Genomic DNA, 20563 nt, shown 5'->3' with positions numbered 1-20563 from the left:
GTTGATCCTTGATAGCTAGCTGCTTGCGGGAACTGATGACCTTGACAAATGTCCAAATAATACTCTTAACAAATTTATGGTGGTCCTGAAAAGGCCGTTTTGTAATGATGGTTGAGTAATGCTGAGCTGAGCACGACGAGCTACTGATTCCGATCCTAGCCTAGCGGTGGGACTTCTTCCTCCTTCTCTATGGTTGCTCATATGAGCTCTGCAGCTCGCTGCTTGCAGGCAGCCTTTCGTTGTTGTTGTTGTTGAAAGCACTCCTGCTGCTGCTGCTACTACTGCTGCTGCTGGACTGGACACCACCACTTACGGTGATTGAATGAGCACCGTTCAGTGGGACCGCATCGAATTCGATTTTTAAGTCTGTGTTAGGGAATGCACTGTTTTCAGACATTCGGTGATAATTTTGATCACCATTGCAACAGTTGGACATTTGGTATTTATCAATAGTGACCTATTCAAAATTAACTAAGAGTTCATTTTAGCAGATTGGTAGATAAATTTCCAATCGTTTGGCTTGTTTGTAGAATTAAAATCTATCTGCTATTGGTCGAAACCTGACCTCTTTTCGTAATGCTGTGCATTTTGGTTTTTTGAAATTGCGTGGATTCTATAGATCCTGTGGAGATGTGTTGGTAGAGGGGAAAATGTAAACTTTGCGGGAGACAATGTCTTAACACTCGAAAGCAATTTTGTGAAATATGAAGTAAAACAAATCCTAGCTAGTTCTGCATGATGATTTTGTTTGATTTTATTTATTTGTAAAGTCGCCGGGAAAAACTTCTAAAGAACATAGCAAAAACATAATTTTAATATTACATCCAAGCGGATGCACTTTATTCATGTCGAAAATCTCACGCAAGGTTACTGATATTCGCTTCATTTCTCTTATATTCGTTCATCGTTTGCGACGGTACTCGTAGCATCGGTATCTCAGCAAAACTCTTGAATGATGTGCATAAAAGCAAATCGTACAGAATGCTCAATGAGTGAGGAGTGTGAGTGCCGATGCTATACTCAAACCTTCGGCTCTTCTTCTCTTTGTCGTTCGCATCGCGAGCGGTGGAGACGTTCTTCATATGCTCTTCATGACGATGCGAATAGTTTTTCCCATCAACGCGATGCTCATGCTTTGATCCTCACGAATAATATTTGAATATGCTCTAATGATGTCGCACGAAGCGTATTGTCGCTGAAAACGTCTCTCAGTCGGGATGCTATTTTTTCTCTGACGATGTTTCTCATTAATGTTTGTGTAAACGAAACAAAAAATATTCCCTTTTGCACTAGCTCACGTAAACCCACTATCAAAATCAAGACACTCGTCATCACAAGCAACCACACAAAGCCTCGTTCATGAACAATAATAGCAATGATGCTCTTCATGAAGAGAATCAATCCGGGTGTATTCTTCTACGAGTGGTATCGCTCGTGAAAAACGATTGTTGGGATCGTATTTCTGGAAATTTAAGAGTGAGTGACCCATGCTCAATGGGTGCATGTGGTCACTCAGCGAATGAAGGGAAGGGTGGGAGAACAAAATAACACGAATTGCTTCGTCAATATAAGCGATCGCACACGAAGAAGTATGACGCGCTTGACATAGATGGCCAAGCAGCAACGCACGAAGAGCTACTGATTCTGGAGAACACCACCACTCACCACGTGCTGATTGAATAAACTTCGTTTGGTAAGACCGGATGGAATTCAACTTTGAAGTCTGTGTTAGGGAAATCGCTTTTCGCAGGCAATCGGTAAATTATTTCATAAAAGTGAGATTTTCAAAAATGATAAAATCTCAAATGCATAGAAGTATATCTGATCGATTGGTGATAAAACTATTGAAATTGGTCCAGGGGCAGCTGAGTTATTAACGTTAAAAATCTTTCATAATTTTGTTACATGTTCCATTTTCGGTTTTCACAAAGTGTACCCCCATATAGTAATCACAGACGTAGCCCTACGTCAAAAACCACGGACAGGAGAGCAAATCTGAATAGCAAGTATTTTTCCAAAGTTTAAGGAGCATTTTATCGTTTTAATTTTACATTTCCATAGCTGCCTATTTTGAATGTGTGCTAATTTACTCCCAAAGGAACATTGAACCGGATCGTCCGTTATCTGATGCTTTTGTCAAATTTATAAAAGTGATCGGTGCAAGACATCCGGTGCAATAACGAAAACGTTTAACTGTACCTGAACTCTCAATGCAATGGCGTGTTGTTTTCAAATTTGAAATCGATAGCCACGCGCACAAAAAAGTGATAACAAATAACATGCAGAAATTTTTTTCTGGTGCTTGGAAGGCGTAGCGCAATATTTTTGTTGTTGACCTGGATGACGATAAAAAAATAAACCTTATTGATAAGCTATCGCGCGAGAAATCTAAGAAAATAACTCCCAACCAATTGAATGGAAATGTTTGGATCGAAATGGACTCGCGATATTGAAATGCTTAAACATCAACCTACAGGCACACAGTTTTAGGAACCCTCAACGGTGGAAAGTTCATAAATTGATTAGCTGCTATCAACATTCGCACGTGAGATAGAACCTGTCACGGTTCAGTTCATCACCTTTTTTTTTTCTTTATACCGTAAAACGGGGTATCTTTGATAATGCGGGTAGCATTAATAGTAAAATATAAAGATTAAATTTACTTTTTGCTCTATTTCAGAATTGGTCACGTTGATTCCAGTTTGTAGCTTAGGGTCGGGGTTGATACTGTTGACGTTTTTTGTCGTGCGCGATAGTCTGTTGTATTAGCACTTCGTTTGTGGTATTAGCAACCGGTGGAAAGTAACGATTTTAAATTGGCTCACTACCTATTGGTCCCAAGCAAATCGATTAACGTACCCCATGCCAGTTGAAATTCTAGTACTACACTATGTTTGTTTTGATTCCCAATGAAAGTTTGACAGATAAAATGAGGGGCTCGTGGATTTTCCTATGTTTCGAGGGGTGCATCGATTAGCTTGGGACCGAAGATAGTACCAGAGCTGAGCCAAAAAGTTGAGCACGTTTCTTCAGGACCTTCTGGTCTTATAGTTACCTCTATGGTATTAGCAACAATCAATACGAAACTAACGATTTTAAATTGGCTCACCACTTTAGTAGCCTATTGGTCCCAAGCAAACGATTAACGTACCCTATTCTAGTTGAAATTCTATTACTACACTATGTTTGTTTTGATTCGCTATGAAAGTTTGACAGATAACATCAGGGGTGTGTGGATTCATGCAGAACATGCAGGGGTGAGTGAAATAGCTTGGGACTGCTTGGGACCGTGTTCTGGTACTGAGTGAGCCAAAAATAATAATGATTTTCTTCGGGACCCAGTGGTCTTAGAGTTACCTCTATGGTATTAGTACACTCATGCTCTACCGACGTCCCTCTCACAAAACACAGACGGTAGAACAACATTCAAGCAACAACATTCAAAAAGAAAATTATCAAATTTATCTATTATATGACATTGTGTTATTTCGTTTGTAAGTTACCGCTTACGTGCCAGTCTATAGTGGCCTCGAGCAAGGGTACTTCCCCCAAAGTCGTTCGGATTAGGGTAAAACAACAAAACAACAAGATGGAATCAATTTTAGACGTCTATTCGCTACTAATCTTTGTCCTCCTGTTGCTGCTGCTGTTCGGTCGGGCCCTTCGATGACAGTTTGGCGGCGGTTCTGCTGATACAAAGCACGGATTGTGCTGAGCGGTTTTCTTCTTCTGCATAACAGCCGTCCTTGACACTTGGCAGGGAGGATGAGCGGGGCTCGTCTGACGGATCCCCCCCTCCCCCACCAGGTGACGTTGGTGATGATGGTGATGCTGCCCAGGCGAACTTACCTCAGGTTCTGCCTGCTTCGTCCTTCCTTGACGGTTAGCTGCGGAGGCGAGGCAGGCTCTATTGGCTGAGCCACCACAGCGAGGACGGCGGGTATGAGATGAAGCTTCCTTTATACCCTGTACAGACTATGGCTTATATCATGTAATATAAGCTGTCTTGCAATGAGTACTTTTTGGCTCAGCTCTGGTACTCTCTTCGGTCCCAAGCTAATCAATGCACCCCTTGAAGCATAGGAAAATCCACGAACCCCTCATTTTATCTGTCAAAATTTCATAGCGAATCAAAACAAACATAGTGTAGTACTAGAATTTTGAATAGAATGGGGTACGTTAATCGATTTGCTTGGAAACAATAGGCTATTCAAGTAGTGAGCCAAATTGAAATCGTTAGTTTCCACCGGTCGAATTTCACCGGTTGGTATTACCTTTGATATAGTATAGAGTTTTATATAGTATGTGTTACATATTTTCCAAATAAGTGCCAACATTTCAAAGGGGCGTAATTACTTTTGTAAACAATGGCTATAGCCATCGATTTCTCGTAAATAAGAGCTCACCCCTATAAATCAAGAATACTAGCTGGTAGAGGAAACATTCCTTCAACAATCAACAAACACTTATCACCTAGGGGCATCCCACTCTAAACTTTGTATTTCTATCGATATACCTATAGATACCTGGGAATATTTATAAATACTTAAAAAATACTTAAGAAATATCTAGCGATGGTTTGTTTGCTCGGTTGCTATAGCCTATAAACAAATTTAATTTGTTTGTTTATCTGATTTTGTGCACATTTAACATTTATTATATTGTTACCGAACGGTAACAGTTTTTTGTTGTGTATAATTGTGAGACGATAGGTCACAGTATTCAGTATGCTCAGAAAGTGAATGGTCAATTTGTAGTTGATAGCCATCTATACGTTTCGTGACGTGTGGCGATTGGACTCTCATAATGAAGAGGGCCACGATGGAACAGCGGATAGAGCAAAACGCATAACGAAAGGGAGTTGCTGGGTGGTGGATGAGCTATGATGAAGAGGAGAAAAGGTCAGTGAGTCTGGAGCTCTGGAAGAGAGTGGATCTGGTGAAATTTGGATGGGGTTCAGAGACGTGAGGCACGTTGTTAAAGTGCACTTTTGGAAGGTAGTGTGTGAAGAGCCTATATACTGTGCCTTTCGGAGACCGAGATTTCAACCTTTGGAACAGCTAACATCCGTGGTCTCCCAGGATCTGGGATCAGCCACACTACAGCCGCCAATAGCAACGAGGATCGGTAGCTTGACATAGACAGCGGCCGGTTTCTCTATTGCAGCAGCGTAAGTGTTTCACCTCCCACCCGCCATTGGATCACTAAAACTATTCAATTAAAGCCTAAATTAACCCTTTTTGTCAAGCTTCTAATAATTCCGAAAACTCTCCCTACCTCACCAACGCCCGGAGACTTAGGAGCAAAAGAGGCCTTTGATGCCCACCCCAACAACTGCCGACAGGCTTAGACCAGCAGTCAGGGATGTAGACACGTACCCTTCATGGACGGCGCACAAGCTCCCGGTGTCAAACAGTTGTGAGTTTCAATATTAATAGAATTAACTACACGCCACTGACCGTATCGTACGTGACTCGTTGATACAGTTCCAGGAGAAAACTATACTGATGGCCATTGAAACCATTCGACTAAGGCTCGTTTAAATGTATCGTTCAAAATACAGATCTGAAAATGACTATCGTGTTATAAGTATAGTTGTCACGGAGGTTTTTATCGAGGTTTTCACCCACTAGGATCTTGATCCTGTTATAATGACTACGGACATTTAAGCTGATGGGAGCTGGTATCGGAACTTGTGGCATCCGGAGAGCCAAGTCTCATAGCTTCCGTAGCATTATGGACCGCAGAAATGAACAACATTCCCTCCATACGATGTTCTTCTACTTGAAGCACATAAAGGTCACCAAGTTAGACAAGTTCAAATGGAAAAATCAGTTCAGAACAAAATTTAGAACGGTCATTAAAATTGACTATCATAACATCCAATTCACTCGATATTTTTCTTACAGACGCTTACCTTGAACATTCCCATGTGTCCACAGGTTTCGTTTGAAGAAATTCTATCATTTCACCCTAAAGAAACCAATGCATTTTCCCCTAAGAACGTGACGTACTTAATGGATGCTCCTTTAGAGGCTTGAACTAACTTCTAGTGGATAGCTACAATGATTTTACGTCACAGATTATAAAAAATGTGGCGATATTGGGGGCATGCTCATTAAATGGGTTAATGAGCTGAACGATAACCATACAAAAATGCTCCATTTTCCATTTTGTCGTTTAAAAAACCAAATTGTTATTTTCAAATTATTGTTATTTATAGATTCGGTGGTTCGGTAAAGTATGATTAGTCTGCTAAATGTTTAGTAGTCTTGAGAATAAACAGTTTCATTGTGTTCAGCTTTTATTTCATAATACCAACAACAACATACATTCTTCCACAACAGTGGAACACTTCCATATGATGAACACGATAGACTAACTGTACAGTAATTAAATGTTCTTTAATTCTAGTGGACTGTACACATTTAAAGCTCTTTGGTTCCACAATCGTCTTCTAGGAATCTGATGTTGGAGAAAACGGATTAAAAAGACTTGGTGTACTTCATTTTAACATTATAGATCACTGAAAAACATACATTTTGTTAAATCTTTTCGTAGGCAGATTTGAAATACGTACCCCTTACAATGAATTCACACTTCATTTCAAATAAACTCATTTTATACTCTAGATCAGATCACGCGACTAAAATTATCGAACTGATGGAGCAAAAAACAACAAACCCAGTACTAGCAACCGGTCATAAAACAAACGTTACTACGATGAAAAAAAAACCTAGGAATAAAATACTTAAAAATACTTAGCGATACTTACGAGATAATTAAAAATATTTAATGAATATTGGAACTAAAGTTTAGAGTGGGATCACCGATATAGCCATCACAAATTCAATGTTATATACTCATTCAAAGTTGAATATTACAGCGGCACCGGTGATGTAGTGGTATGCGTGATTGCCTCTCATCCCAAAGGGTCTGGGTTCAATCCCAGTCGGCACCGCTGGGATTTTTTGAATTTTAGGGAAGTAAAACCGTTGGTCTCCGGTTCATGAGCTGATGAGTCGATAGCTAGGGTCCAAGTGTGAGAGCTGCTTCCCTGGCATCGGTGTAGCATGTGCGGTCACAAAGCACCAAAAAGCAAATGCAAGAACTAGTTTAAAAAAAATTGAAAAACAATAATTGTTGTAAAAAATATTTAGAATATACCTAAAAACTACAAAGGACAGCCCTGTGAGGTTGTACGCAATGGTGACGTAGGACGTCACGTGGTCTTATATAATAAATCTTATTTGTTAACTGCATCAGGAGCTTGTGTTTTGTGTAGGAATAGGAATTTGAGCGGGGTTCTCTTTGTTTATACTCTTTAGCATGACGCGCTTGACATAGACGACTCACGAAGAGCAACTGATTCCAATCAATAACGGTGCGGCTTCTTCCTTCGTCTATGGATGTTCAAGTGGGCTGCAGCTCGCTGCATGCAGACAGCCTTTCGTTGTGTACTGTAGAACAATGTTCAATACCACGTGCCAAAAACACTGCTGCTGCTGCTGATGCCGACGACCGGACACCACCACACACGGTGATTGAAACTGGGGGGGGGGGGGGAGTGGGGGTTGTGTACTGGAGAACACCACCACTTACCACGCGGTGATAGAATAAACACCGTTTGGTGAGACCGGATGGAATTCAACTTTGAAATCTGTGTTAGGGAAATCGCTTTCGCAGGCAATCGGTGATAATTTTAACTATCATAGCAACAGTTGCACATTCTTGTAATTTTCAATAGTGACAGCTTGAAAAATGACAATGTCTAAAGTCAACAGATGCGTAGAAATATTTCTGATCGATTGGTGATAAAAATTTTGAAATTGGTCCAGGGGCAGCTGAGTTATTAACGTTCAAAATCTTTCATAATTGTGTTACATGTTCCATTTTCGGTTTTCACAAAGTGTACGCCCATATAGAAATCACAGACATCACAGACGTCAAAAATCTATCAAAGTTATGCCGTTTTACGGTACGTATTTTACTGCTTTCTCGAGTTTGACCGTGATAAGGACAATGCAAATAGCTCTGCTCACTCAGCAGGTGGTACACACTACATATCTTATCTATACCGATACTTTCAAAGTGTATTATGACTTAGATTTTGCGGTGTTGCTACCGAGTATTAATCTCGATTATCTAAAACGGTATACCGGGATGATTGTGTACTTATTTTCCTTAATTCATACCGCCTCTATTTGTTTCTTTCAAAAATACGTCATTTCAAAAATTAACCATATTAAAAATTAAATACAATCTCAAGGGTTTTTTGAAGCTTAAGAAAAAAATGTTTGTATCTTTTTTTACGAAAAGTAAGGGTGTTAACTATCTAAAAAAAAAACCTGGAAAAGCTGAGAATTTAAGGGAATTTACTTTTGGACCTGGAACAGTGCTGCTAATTTTCTTATCATTCGATTGAAGATTAACCAATACAACCATTCAATCATTTCTGTAGAAAACAAATTATCTCATGAAGTAATGAATTATCTCATGCCCATCATTTGAAGAGCCCCTTTCTCAATCGAACCTTATCGTCACTGTCAATTGAATCACTCTCTATCATTTGATATACGACAGTGGAGTATGCAAGAAACCCAGCAAAATGGTCCAGAATAGACATGTCAACCCGATATCGGTTCAATGTAAGGCAAATTTAAGGTCGACCAGAGCTCCATTCGTGTGTAGGTTACACTCAATTGATCAAAAAACCTTCTAGGTCAAGTTTTGAACCCACCAAATCATGCTTTTGGCGCTATTGTATATAGACGATCAAATGTAAAATACTGTGGTAGCCACAGCATAGTTCTGTCAAAACCTCAGCATTTTCGTTTGCTCCATTGAATGATAACAAGCGTTTCTTAAATAAGAATGATCCATGCCTTCGTCAAATGACTAAGCAAACTGATATTACCCAGCTGCTTTTCTCATTTTTATCAAAAATGGTCAACTGATTTTGATAATTAACAGCACTGACCTGGAAAATCAGGAATTTCATTCAAATTCAAGGAAATATTTCTTAATCAGAGAATCATATTCTTAAGCATAACTGACCTTCTTAGTTTCATAAAACTTAATTACTTGGTGTAATGTGTGGATGGTTATGAACAGGGTTACTTCCACTCACTTCGCTATAAAAAATGTTTTTCGGAATTATGGAATCATTGGATGCTATTATGAAAGTTTGTACTTATCAGAAACAAGAAGAGGTTGGAAGGCATGTATTTGACACATAAAACCTGTCAATTTCGCTTTCAGTGCGTCACAATCAGCGAATTTATGACTCGTGAGCGTTCACTCAGAGTGAGCGCTCACGAATCGTAAAATCGCTGATTGTGACGCACTGAAAGCAATAATGACAGGTTTTATGTGTCAAACACCTAGTTTACCACCTTATCTTGTGACTTACAGCAACTAACTAGCATTATAACACAGACAAACAGACATAACACTCGCAAGTTGTTCATCGAACAAGCATTTAACGGTCAATTCAAAAGTATCATAGTTGGCAGTACCGTCACCTGTGGCACGCATAGTCAATTCCCTTGCGTTTGACGTTTACACACTACCGCCATCTGTTCAGTGTACTACCCACCACAGTGTACTCAACAGATGGCGGTAATGTTTTAGCGACGATGTTTTACATTGAGAAACATTCAATGTGTTATGTCTGTTTGTCTGTGATTATAATATCTAATGATTTCATAATTCCGAAAAACCATTTTTTATAGCAAGTGAGTAGACGCAAACCTGGTTATGAATTTCATACTTTAAATAGAGTTGCGAACTTGTGGTTAGGGTAGGGTCCCAACAAACATTGGAAGCAGAACAAGAGCTTCTTCAGCTAAAAAAAAAAACTTATTCAGCCTTTAAGCAGCTCAAATTGTGTGTTGGTGGTACTTCCCTCAAAGTCGTTCGAATTAGGGTGAAACAACAAAACGACGAGAAGGAATCAATTTCAGACGTCCATTAGTTACTTAGCTTTGTCCTCGATGTTGCTGCTGCTGTTCGGTGGGGCCCTTCGATGACGGTATGGCGGCGGTTCTGCTGCTACAAAGCACGGACTGTGCTGAGTGGTTTTCTTCTTCTTCTAATTAACAGCCGTCCTTGACATTTAGCGGGGGGATGAGCGGGCTTCGTTTGGAGGAACCCCCCGGCGACGTTGATAACGAATCACCGAATTGCTTACCCGCCGTAGGCAACCCCGGAAGTTCTGCCTGCTTTGTCCTGCTTGACGATTAACTGTGGTGGCGAGACTGGCTCTATTGGCTGAGCCTGTAGTTCCTGCTTCCCACAATGGCGATCCGGCACTCTATTCACTGCACTTTCACGGCCACTGAGCCGGCTTTCACTCACTTTGCACAATAAATCCTGTGGATTGGCACTCGAAACGCGATTAGGAATCTAATTCCCAGCTGGAGTAGAACAATTTCGAGAACAATCCGAGCCACGGTGGAGTGAACGTGTGTTTTGAATTTGGAGACAAATTACCCCGTTTTGGTGTCACAGGTATCCCCAACATTGGTTTGAAAACGGAGATCCAGGCGTTCTCAGACATGTTCAGGATGGTGTTGTCGAAATATCAGGGAGTTATTTCCAGAACTGGGTGTTGGTCACGAGACAGGCATGGGACAGCGATCGATTGGGATCACGGAGGGAGTTCCACAAGGCATCATCCTCGGTTCAACGCTCTGGACCGGGATGTGCAATGACCTGCTGACGCTCAAGCTGTCTAAACCCTAAAGGTTTCGAGATCGTTGGCTTTGTGAACGACGCTGTCTTAAGTGGACCGTACACGATTGCTTTTATTGACAATAATCATATTGTCAATACATTATATATTGACGTCAATACATCGAGATTGACAATATTTATGAATTCACATCATCAATATTATTGTCAATAATTCCCCTTCGCGTCAATATATTGATGCGTGTAGGGTTTGCTTTAAGGTGAATTCCGTCCTGAGCGATATTTCACGCGCGGGGCGAGATTTTGCGAAGGTACGAGAGAGAGAAAACTACTAGTTGACTCTCTCATTCCAACGCAAATTTGGCTCCGCTCCGCTAATGCACGTTCAGAATCTGAATACACCATTAACGACAACAGGTGAAAATGTTGACAAACGAGGCGATCGAAATGGTTGGAAACTGGATGCAAGTAGCGAAGCGTTAGCGTTAGCGTTAGCGTTAGCGTTGTTATGATATACTTCGTAGATTGGATACTAGCGACACTCACGTCTCTTCTGAAATTCTCAGTTAGACTACTTTCAGGAATAATGCTGAGGAGTAAACATTGGTTCCAATCTAAACAAGAGTAACAGAAGCATGACTGTCGCTATTCCCGGCCACGCCCATCTTTACCATAACTAGGGATAGGGAAGGAAATGTTGATGTAGTACTTACTTAACGAGAGGCCACCGACTTAGCGACACCCTCATAAGTGCTACGGAGTTGGAGGGTTGGGTAGGGTATTCGGTTAGGATTCACCTCAAGTTGGCGATGCAACCAAAAGTATGTATTGTTTATTTGTTGTTTATTTAATCTCTCGATAGCCGGCTATCGAAAGAACATATTAATTTTGTTTAGTGATAATGAATTTTAATAGTCATGATGGAGAGCTTGGGATTAAACCCATGATTTTCTGCTCAGTAAACAAAAACGATCCCTCCAGGGTCATCGAGCATCTCAGAACCATAACGCTTCGCGACAATACAGGACTACGTTTTCGCTTGATATGCAAATAGTTTCCGAGGTTAATGTTCAATATCAAATATACAAATGATGGTGGCGATTTATTGTGCTGTGGAAGAGCTTGGGGTTAAATCCATGATTTTCTGCTCAGTAAGCAAAATCGATCCCTCGAGGGTCATCGAACATCTTATAATCCACAGCGCTTTGAATAACTATTATTTACGATAATTACATGAAATAAATAAAATATAAACTACAAACAAAACGTGACTGCTAAAATCTCAAAAAGATATTCTCACAAATATATTTCACGCCACCAGGAATCTCAAAACCATTAGACGTTATAATGATACTCTGCACATATTAGACACAAGAAGAGGCCAAAAAGCAAGCGTCCGACACACAAAACCCGTCAAATCCACTTGCAGTCACAATCAACGATTCTACGAATCGCGAGCGCTCACGAATCATAAAACCGCTGACTGCGACACTCTGAAAGCGAAATTGACAGGCTCTATGCGTCAAACACCCGCCCTCCAATCTCCACCCGCATCCAACAGCACAAATCTCCATTACAACATCTAACGAATTCAAAACTCCGAAAATCACTCATCTATAGCAAGTGAGTGGAAGCAACCCTGCATGCAACCATTCTTCACTTTTTCTGCCTATCTTTCTATTAGGCCTGTGGACATGCGTTAGCTTCGAAACTTCTAACCAAACTGGGTAAATTTCCAGATCACAAAAAAAAACTTGAAAAAAAAAAACTTTCAAAGGTAATTACAAGTAAGATAAATATTGATTATTTTATGCGAAAACGAGCAAGTAATATTAAATCTCTTGTATCATATGCTAATGCAAATTGACTGTAACAAAAATAATATGCTTAAATAAAATAAAATATTAATAAAATTATATGCAAAATTTACAAGAAGATCATTACTTTATTGGTGAGAAGTTTTTAATAAGCCCTCCCAGTTCCTCTGTATACAGAACAAATCTGATACTATAATCAGAATTGCTCAGTCTGCATAATGCAACCGATTGCATCAAGGAAGTTCTATTAACAACCAAGAATTAATCGTTTGAGGTATACTGATGCATTAAGAAGGTGATATGTGTCACTATTGGCAAATCAAAGTTGGACTCGTGGAGAATAGAAGAACTATGAAAGTGATGATGGTTTCAAAATTTTACACGGTGAGGTATACGAGTACAATCTTAAAATGCTTCTATTTTGCAAATGGAGCATTTTATTTAAATCTGGTTAATGCTACGTTAGTAGAAAACATAAGGACTACTCAATAAACATATAATATAGAAAAAATAATTTCTTTCCTGATTTTTAAATGTATACATAGATTTCAGCTTTTCTACCACTATAGCAGAAACCAGATTTAAATAAAATGCTCCATTTGAAAAATAAAAGCATTTCAAGATTGCATTCGTATACCTTCCCGTGGAAAATTTTGAAACCATCATCACTTTCATAGTTCTTCTATTCTCCACGAGTGTCAACTTTGATTTGCCAATAGGAAATCATCATCGTTGCAAATATAAAGAAATTAAACATAACCCTTTGCTTCAGTACCGTCAACCTCCATGTCCATGGGGAGGGGAAACTGGATGCAAGTAGCTAAGGTGCAGATAGTCCTCCACAAAACGGAAATGGTCAGTAATTGCAAAGTGGTGCTGCGGGCAGAACTCACTGTCGGGTAGGATGCCATAGCCTCGACATACCGTGTACTTGAACAACCACATCGAGAATACAATGATTTTCATTTTCATTGTAACCATGATATTGTAACCAGAGGTGTGTCTGCCTGTTTGAGATTAGTGAGATTGTCGCGATTAGTGTTCCGTATTTTGTGTATAAAAATATTCCAAGGAAAGGTTTGAATACAAGCCATCAACACCACCCATCGCCCACAACATCACCCACTGGACAGTACGCAGTCACACCACTAAGCCACATGAAGTTCCTCTACCTACCACCAGACGTCACCGCTAACTAAATTTGGAGGCCATTAGGAGGTGGCATGATGTGGGTCACTATGCGGAGAAATATAGGACGGAAGGACGATGGCTCCTCGAGGAGGAGGAATAATAGGTCAACCGCCATCGTTGAGAATCATTTGCTTGGCGATACTCAACAGCGATACTTCGTAAATTATAAATTAGCAAGTTTTAAATTCAATAAGAACCGAGAGGACGGGAAAGAAGTGAAGAAGAAGAGTGAGGTGCAGAACCATCCAGGTAAAATTCCCATCTAGAGAAACACCTTCTCGATCGTCAATAACCGCCATCATGATTCCCCATTATGTCCCCGTAGTTTACCGCTGGAAATTCATCTACGGCGTGGGCAGACCCCGTAGTGTCCGTCATTAGGCATACGGCGCGGTTAGACCCCGAGCATCTTCCGATACTAAGGTATCCGGAAAACTCACCAAACGGCCCATCGACCGTTAAAAGCCACGAGGATAGCGAGGAAAGAGAGAGAGAGAGAGAGATAAAAGAACCGTCACGGAAAGTCCCAAAGTACGCGACCGGCTTGAGAACCACGTCGAGGGTTCAAAGTCGAAGGCAAGGAACCGACTGGAGTGTGAAAAGTGAAGAAAAGTGCCCAGAAGGAAGCTGAGGAAGGTGAAGGAGTGACTGTGGAAGGACCAACAACGGGCCCGCGCTGAAGAACAAGAAGAAGAATAAACTTTAGGCGAAACGAGGTAGGAGATAGACAATATGAAAGTGTGACGAAAGTGGGAAGAATAAAGGTACCTGTATAGCTAAACAAAAAAAACAGTGGGAGTTTGTTGTGTGCGTTATACGCTGTCCAGACTGGAGAGTTATAACATGTATAATCACAAACGAAGTGACAGACGGAGCGGCTCGAAATTTGATTTGACGCACTTACATTTGAAATTTTCGAGTGTAACTCACGGCAACACTATCTACTCATATGTACTAGCTTAAAGAAGTTGATGCTATTGGGGCACCGCCTCTTATCTCTTTTTATCTAACGAAAATTGAAAGGGAGAGCCTGTTGTCAAAGTGCATATCACTATGTTGTGTTTGTTGTTATCTGCACTTCTTTTGTATAATGAAAGACCATAGGCCAAAATGATTAGGGGTAAACACATCGGGTTAACATTTGCTTACAAGTAAACGATGTTGAGCTGTCAATGACTCGCGCTTGTTGGTGGCAATTGTTGCTAAAGATTTCATCATTCGGTGCTCCTAACCAAAGCCACGGTCATTCGCGACCGAGAAGATATCGTTGTTGGACGCCAAACAGGACCCACCCGTAAAAAAATCCTATAAAAATACAATGATTTTGAATGGAGATTTTTGTTGATTACCATAAAATCACAACGAAAATCATGGTATATGAGAAGTGTACAGTAAAAAAGGGGGGTTGTTAAGCATCTTAACAATAAAATAACTGATTTTTCTCGAACAAATTTGATCTCATCAAATTAATTTTCATTGATATTGTATCGTTAAAAACGAAATTTATTTTTTCTCCCGTCCAATAATTTAACAATAAATTTATAATGTGCCCGAAAACATCATTGTAATTTAGTTATTTCATTATAATTATTTTTTTTTTCGGGCGGCCATACTCGGTATGCATTCGCTCCTCCGTAGCGGAACCGAAAGCTCTCGACGAGGGCGATCTGAAGGAGGAAAATTTACTCCAAAATCATGCCGAGATCCATCGCATCAGAGGCGATCGACGTGCTGAAGGTGAGAATGAAGGAGGATCGGATGAAACCGATTGTGTTCAATTTATTATTTATTTCGGCTAAAGATGCTGTATGTCACGCGTTTGAGCATGATTGCGGTACGATGGTACGATGCTCTATTCTGGACCGGTCTACTAGACGTGGCAAAACTAGTCATTATATCTGCTACGTGTACCTTGTTACCTGAAGACGGGCAGGGAATCTTCGGATTCATGGAGGAGGACATCAGAAATGAAGAAGCTCGTATCCGAGGACAAAAGTGTTACATCTGCAAGGAACGGTATGCACACGTTTCGTGTTGCGCGAAGAAGTGCTTCCGTTCATTCCATACGCTTTGTGGGATGCAGAATGAGTGCCTGTCGCATTACGTGGATACGTTCCAGTCGTGGTGCGATAAGCACGTAGCACTGGTGGATAAGGTGAAACACTCCGAGACCGAAGCCTGTGGGATTTTCTGCGATGATATGGGACCGTACAGGAAGCTGGAATCGAGTCATGCCCCGTGCTGTCAGAATAGCTGGTTCCATCGGAGCTACGTGGCACAGTTTGCCCAATCGGCGAGGTACTTTCTCAAGTGCCCTTTGTGCAACAGCAAGGACGATTTTAGTCAGCAGATGCATCAGCGTGGCATTTATATTCCGGAAAATTAAGTGAAGCGGCGGAGGTGGGTGAATCGGTATTTGAATACTGCATATTTTATTTTATTTGTTTCAAGGATGCGTCGTGGGAGCTGGAACCGAATGCATTCAACGATCAGTTGGAACGTTCTTCGGAGTGTGACGCTGTAGAGTGTTGCTGTCGGTATGGGCGAGATTACGACGATTGCAAGCGTTGGGATCTGATACTGTGTGCAACGAGCGGTTCGACTTGTCGCCACGAGCAGTGCATGGAGGTTCCCTCGAAGACCTATGTTTGCACCTTTTGTCGTCCGATTGTCCGAAAGACGCCGGAAGCGATTTTGAACCTAGCCGAGGCTTCCCGAAGAGCGGAAGCAGCAAGATGGGCGGAAGCCGGTAACGATAGCAGAGAGGGGAGTTCCAGGGGCCGATCTCGTGGCAGACGTCAGATTGAATCGGATGATTCAGATTCTGAAGAGTCAGTTGTATCGACGACCAAACGCAAATCTCAGAAAAGACGAACCGCAATAGACAGTGACGACAGCGATTCCGATCTGGTTTCTACACGAAAGAAACCAACGTCGAAGTGACGGCTGTCCACGTCTTCGTCTAGTTCTTCCTCGTTCGTTTCTTCAAAGCGAAGAAATCAGTCTGAAGGAACTGGTCAAGAAGTTTCCACTGCCACGAGGAACTTTCGTCGAAAGATTGCTTCGAGCCAAACCGGTCGTAAGGCTCGAGAAGCTCAGCTCGGAAAGATCAAATCGTTGACTTCTTCGGAGAATGAAGAAGAAGCATCCTCCGTCGGATCGTCGACCGTGTTCGATTTCAACTATCGTGTGAAATTAAACAAAAAGCAGCGCCGAAAATCGATGGTAGAATTGCAGTCGATCAAAGAGGTCATCCGTTCTGACACGAACACGCTAACGGATGCCTCGTTGGGGCAGGAGATCGTGCGTCTCAAGACGCCTGCCCAGAAATCTTTTGCAAAGCAGTTCAAACAGAAGCTTTTCGGGTCGAAAACCGTCCCACGAAAACGTTCCACCAGCGAGTCTGATCCGGAGTACGTTACAGCGAAAAAAAGTTGATTTCATTTTAATGACGACCTTCCTTAGAAGGTGAATTTTCCAGCACTAGTGCACTAAGCAGGTCTTTCTCACGGCGCAGTAGATTGCTGCCAACGGTGCTACCTCAAGCGGAAATGCGATTCGAGACCGGGTTGACGTTGATACTCAAAGGTGAGAAAATGTTCCGGATTTCTCTACCCATATTGAGCAAATGTCAGCTAGTATCACGCTGCTTACAGGTACTGAGGGAGAACCTTCCAAAACTTCTAGTGTTTGCACCAGGAACCGACGGAGAATCGCAGGTGCTGTGATCAATGTGCTTGGTGAGGCAGAAGGAAACAAGCCAGCACTTGCATTATCACGACGTTCTTATGCATAATCTAGTGTGACGAAACGTTGGATCATGCGTAAGAACACCGTGAGAACGAAAGAGTCGACTACATTCCTTCTGCCGCACCTATAGTAACGCACACGGCTCCCGCGCTGACTGTTCCTTACTTTCTCACTCTAATCAAAAATTTCCTTCGATGAGTGAGAAAACAGCACCTCGTCAACGCGAGCGAGAACGCGGGTTGCCAGATCATTGCACACATAACCAACATGAATTAATTCAAAACAAAAATACTAGCGAACCTGGTGGTGAGGGGCGGAAGGTGGACTAAAATTCTATTACAAAGAACCACATTATTTTAATTATTTTCTTCGGAGAAAGTCGTCTGTCACTTCGTTTGTGGTATAATGGTTGTAAACTAATTGCAACACAGAAACCACCATCAAGATAACGCTTTAACATGTTATAACTTTGTAGTCTGAACAAGGCTTTAGATATTTGCGAGGATATTTCTAGACTAACAATTGAAATAGGTGGAACAACCAAACGTAAACAATGGCTTTAAACGCAAATTCCTCTATAATCAAAACACATCGAAGCAATCTAACACCACCATCTGATAGAGTAAACTTCCTTTATTGAATGGCATGGTTAGCTTGCGTGGGAGTGGTTTGATTCTCGAGGAATTTGCGTTTAAAGCCATTGGGTCGTATGAATAAAAAGAGTTTACTTTACTGTCCCGTGCTTTTCTTACGGGAAAAGTAAAGTAAACGCTTTTATTCATACGACCTATTGTTTACGTTTGGTTGTTCCGCCTATTTCAATTGTTGGTCTAGATTTGAGTGTTTTTTAGTCACTATATTCAAACGCATATGCCGACCCTGAGGCAGTGTAGAGGGGGGTCTTTGTAGTGCTGGGCAGGAAGTAACCCACCTTATGTTTTTATTTAACGTCGGTCTCTGTTCCACAATCTAGTGCCAATCACCGACGGACATCGATTGCCATCCATTGACGACGGCAATCGAATGTGCAGGAAACGCAGCTTCCACAACGGCTTTACTTCCCTTCCGAAGGAAGACGTGACCAGAGATTTTTTTATGAATCAGAAAAATCCCACCGACCTCGGCTGGGATTGAACCCAGACCCATTGCGGTGAGAAAACAGTTACGCTTACCAGTGGAGTACCCCACCTGTTACAATATTAACTATCAAAACACTGAACATTTTTGTCGATTACCATAAAATCACAACGAAATTCATGGTTCCCATAAATGAAAATCATGGTATTTGAGAAATTTACAGTAAAAAAGGGGGGTTGTTAAGCATCTTAACAATAAAAAAAAAACAGATTTTTCTCGAAAAATCCGAGGGGGACGACTCTATCTACGATGCAGGAAATATTGTGTTTTGCTGTGGCTAGCTGCGCGTACGCTGAGTAGATAGAAAGAAGATTTATCACGATTTTGAAGATTTCCTGCAAAAAGATGATGCGCGATGCAAGTAGATGCGAGAAATGAAAAAAGATTTTTCGAAAATTTATTCGCTAGTGTGAGATTTATTGAGCATCTAAAATTGAGATTTAGATGTGTCGCCCCCCTTGGAAAAATCTTATCTCATCACACTAATATTCATGGTTCATCGTTTAAAATAGAAATTAAATTTTTCTCCCATACAACAATTTAACAATAAATTTTAATGTACTCGAAATTCAACAGCAAAAATCATTGTAATTTCATTATTTTATTATAATTTTTTTCGGGAGGCCATCACGGCGGTAGCTGGAATCATACCGACAAACTCTGAACCAGCAGTAGCAAGAGGGCTCTTCCAGCTATACCTATTGTATCTTCATCGATACTGAGATACGGAGGTCCAGCCGTTTCTCCTACAGCATAAAGTTCGTGTGAGCTCGGAAAAATATAGGAGGGCGAGGGTTTGACCATTTTTAGGTTCATTGAACATGAACATGACCGCACAATTTTTATTCAGATTATGTCATTTGTCACAATATAAATAACGTAAACAACCAACTCTAGTGAACGTAAATATTACTATCAAAAATTATATTCATACCATAGCTTGCAGCATCAAATCAGGTCAATATGTATAATCTCACACCGAACATTAAAAAAAAAATTCTAATGTTTGTCCACAACATTGACGTCAATCAGCATGAATTCATCCCATTAGCCGATAACTCACACCATTGCCTAGCACCGGTCTTGAAACACAAACAAAACATTAACAGAGCTATCACTACATTCGTGTGACATTTGCTTCAACTTGATCAATCTTCATGCACTTCAGTAACCTTTGAGAAATTGAAATATGATCTTCTTCATCTTTTGAATCCACCTACCTGCTCAGTTGAATGACACTACGCGATAACATGTTCACTTCTACGCGTCACGAAACAGACTGAAGAGCAGTATGAAAAATAAAGTATGAAGTTTGCAACGCTGAACAACACCACACCACAGTCACTATCGGTTGGTTGGCTCCCAGCCGGCTTATGACGATTCGACGGAGATTTTTCACACACACTCACACACCCACTGAATGCGATGGCTATCCAAAAAGGTGGAAATAACACTAATGTGGGCTTGCTTTCAAATGATAGGTAGTAGTGCAACAGGTCCAGGGTTTCCACATTTAAACCTGTATTTTTTTTTTGAAAAAATTTACATATCTGTATCGCGAGGCAAAAAATCTGTTTAAAAAAAGTTTTTGGGAAGAAAATGTTAGTAAACGTAAATTAAACCATTTCTTTACTTTTCAGAGCATATATCGTCGATTCAAACGAAAAATAAGCGTATTGTACACGCTAAATAAAATTCATTGCAAATAAAAACATAAATCGCAATATATGTACAATCAACAGCTCAGCTTTAGCTAAAAATCTGTAAATCAGATTGTTGGCCAAGAAATGATCAAGAAAATCTGCAAAATATAGAATAATATGTGCATGTGGCAACCCTGGACAGGCCATCGGCATAAAGCGAACTCCACACGTATCAGTATATTGATGCGAAGAAAAATTGGGTTGTTTAACTTCGAAAAACATACCGATTTTTATACATCATCTGATAGAGCTTCGTTTTCTGAGCACAGC

The 20563-nt window shown here is 40.8% G+C and overlaps 1 protein-coding gene across 1 annotated transcript in view; it reads right to left on the bottom strand.

Annotated features, from left to right (window-relative positions):
- shop (shopper) overlaps positions 1 to 19879 on the bottom strand; it is a 28067-nt gene extending 8188 nt beyond the window's left edge. The window contains exon 1 of the mRNA XM_065229146.1: positions 19811 to 19879. Within this exon, the coding sequence (XP_065085218.1) occupies positions 19811 to 19842 (32 nt within the window). The 5' untranslated portion in view covers positions 19843 to 19879. The remainder of the gene's footprint in view (positions 1 to 19810) is intronic.
- Between the last annotated feature and the right edge of the window lie 684 nt (positions 19880 to 20563).

This window comes from Ochlerotatus camptorhynchus, unplaced genomic scaffold, assembly GCF_037179485.1.
Source record: "Ochlerotatus camptorhynchus isolate MF236.1 unplaced genomic scaffold, CSIRO-AGI_Acam_v1.1 ptg000308l, whole genome shotgun sequence".
Lineage (NCBI taxonomy): Eukaryota > Metazoa > Arthropoda > Insecta > Diptera > Culicidae > Ochlerotatus > Ochlerotatus camptorhynchus.
Note: the sequence above shows the minus strand (reverse complement) of the source record. Positions and strands in the feature narration are given on the sequence as shown.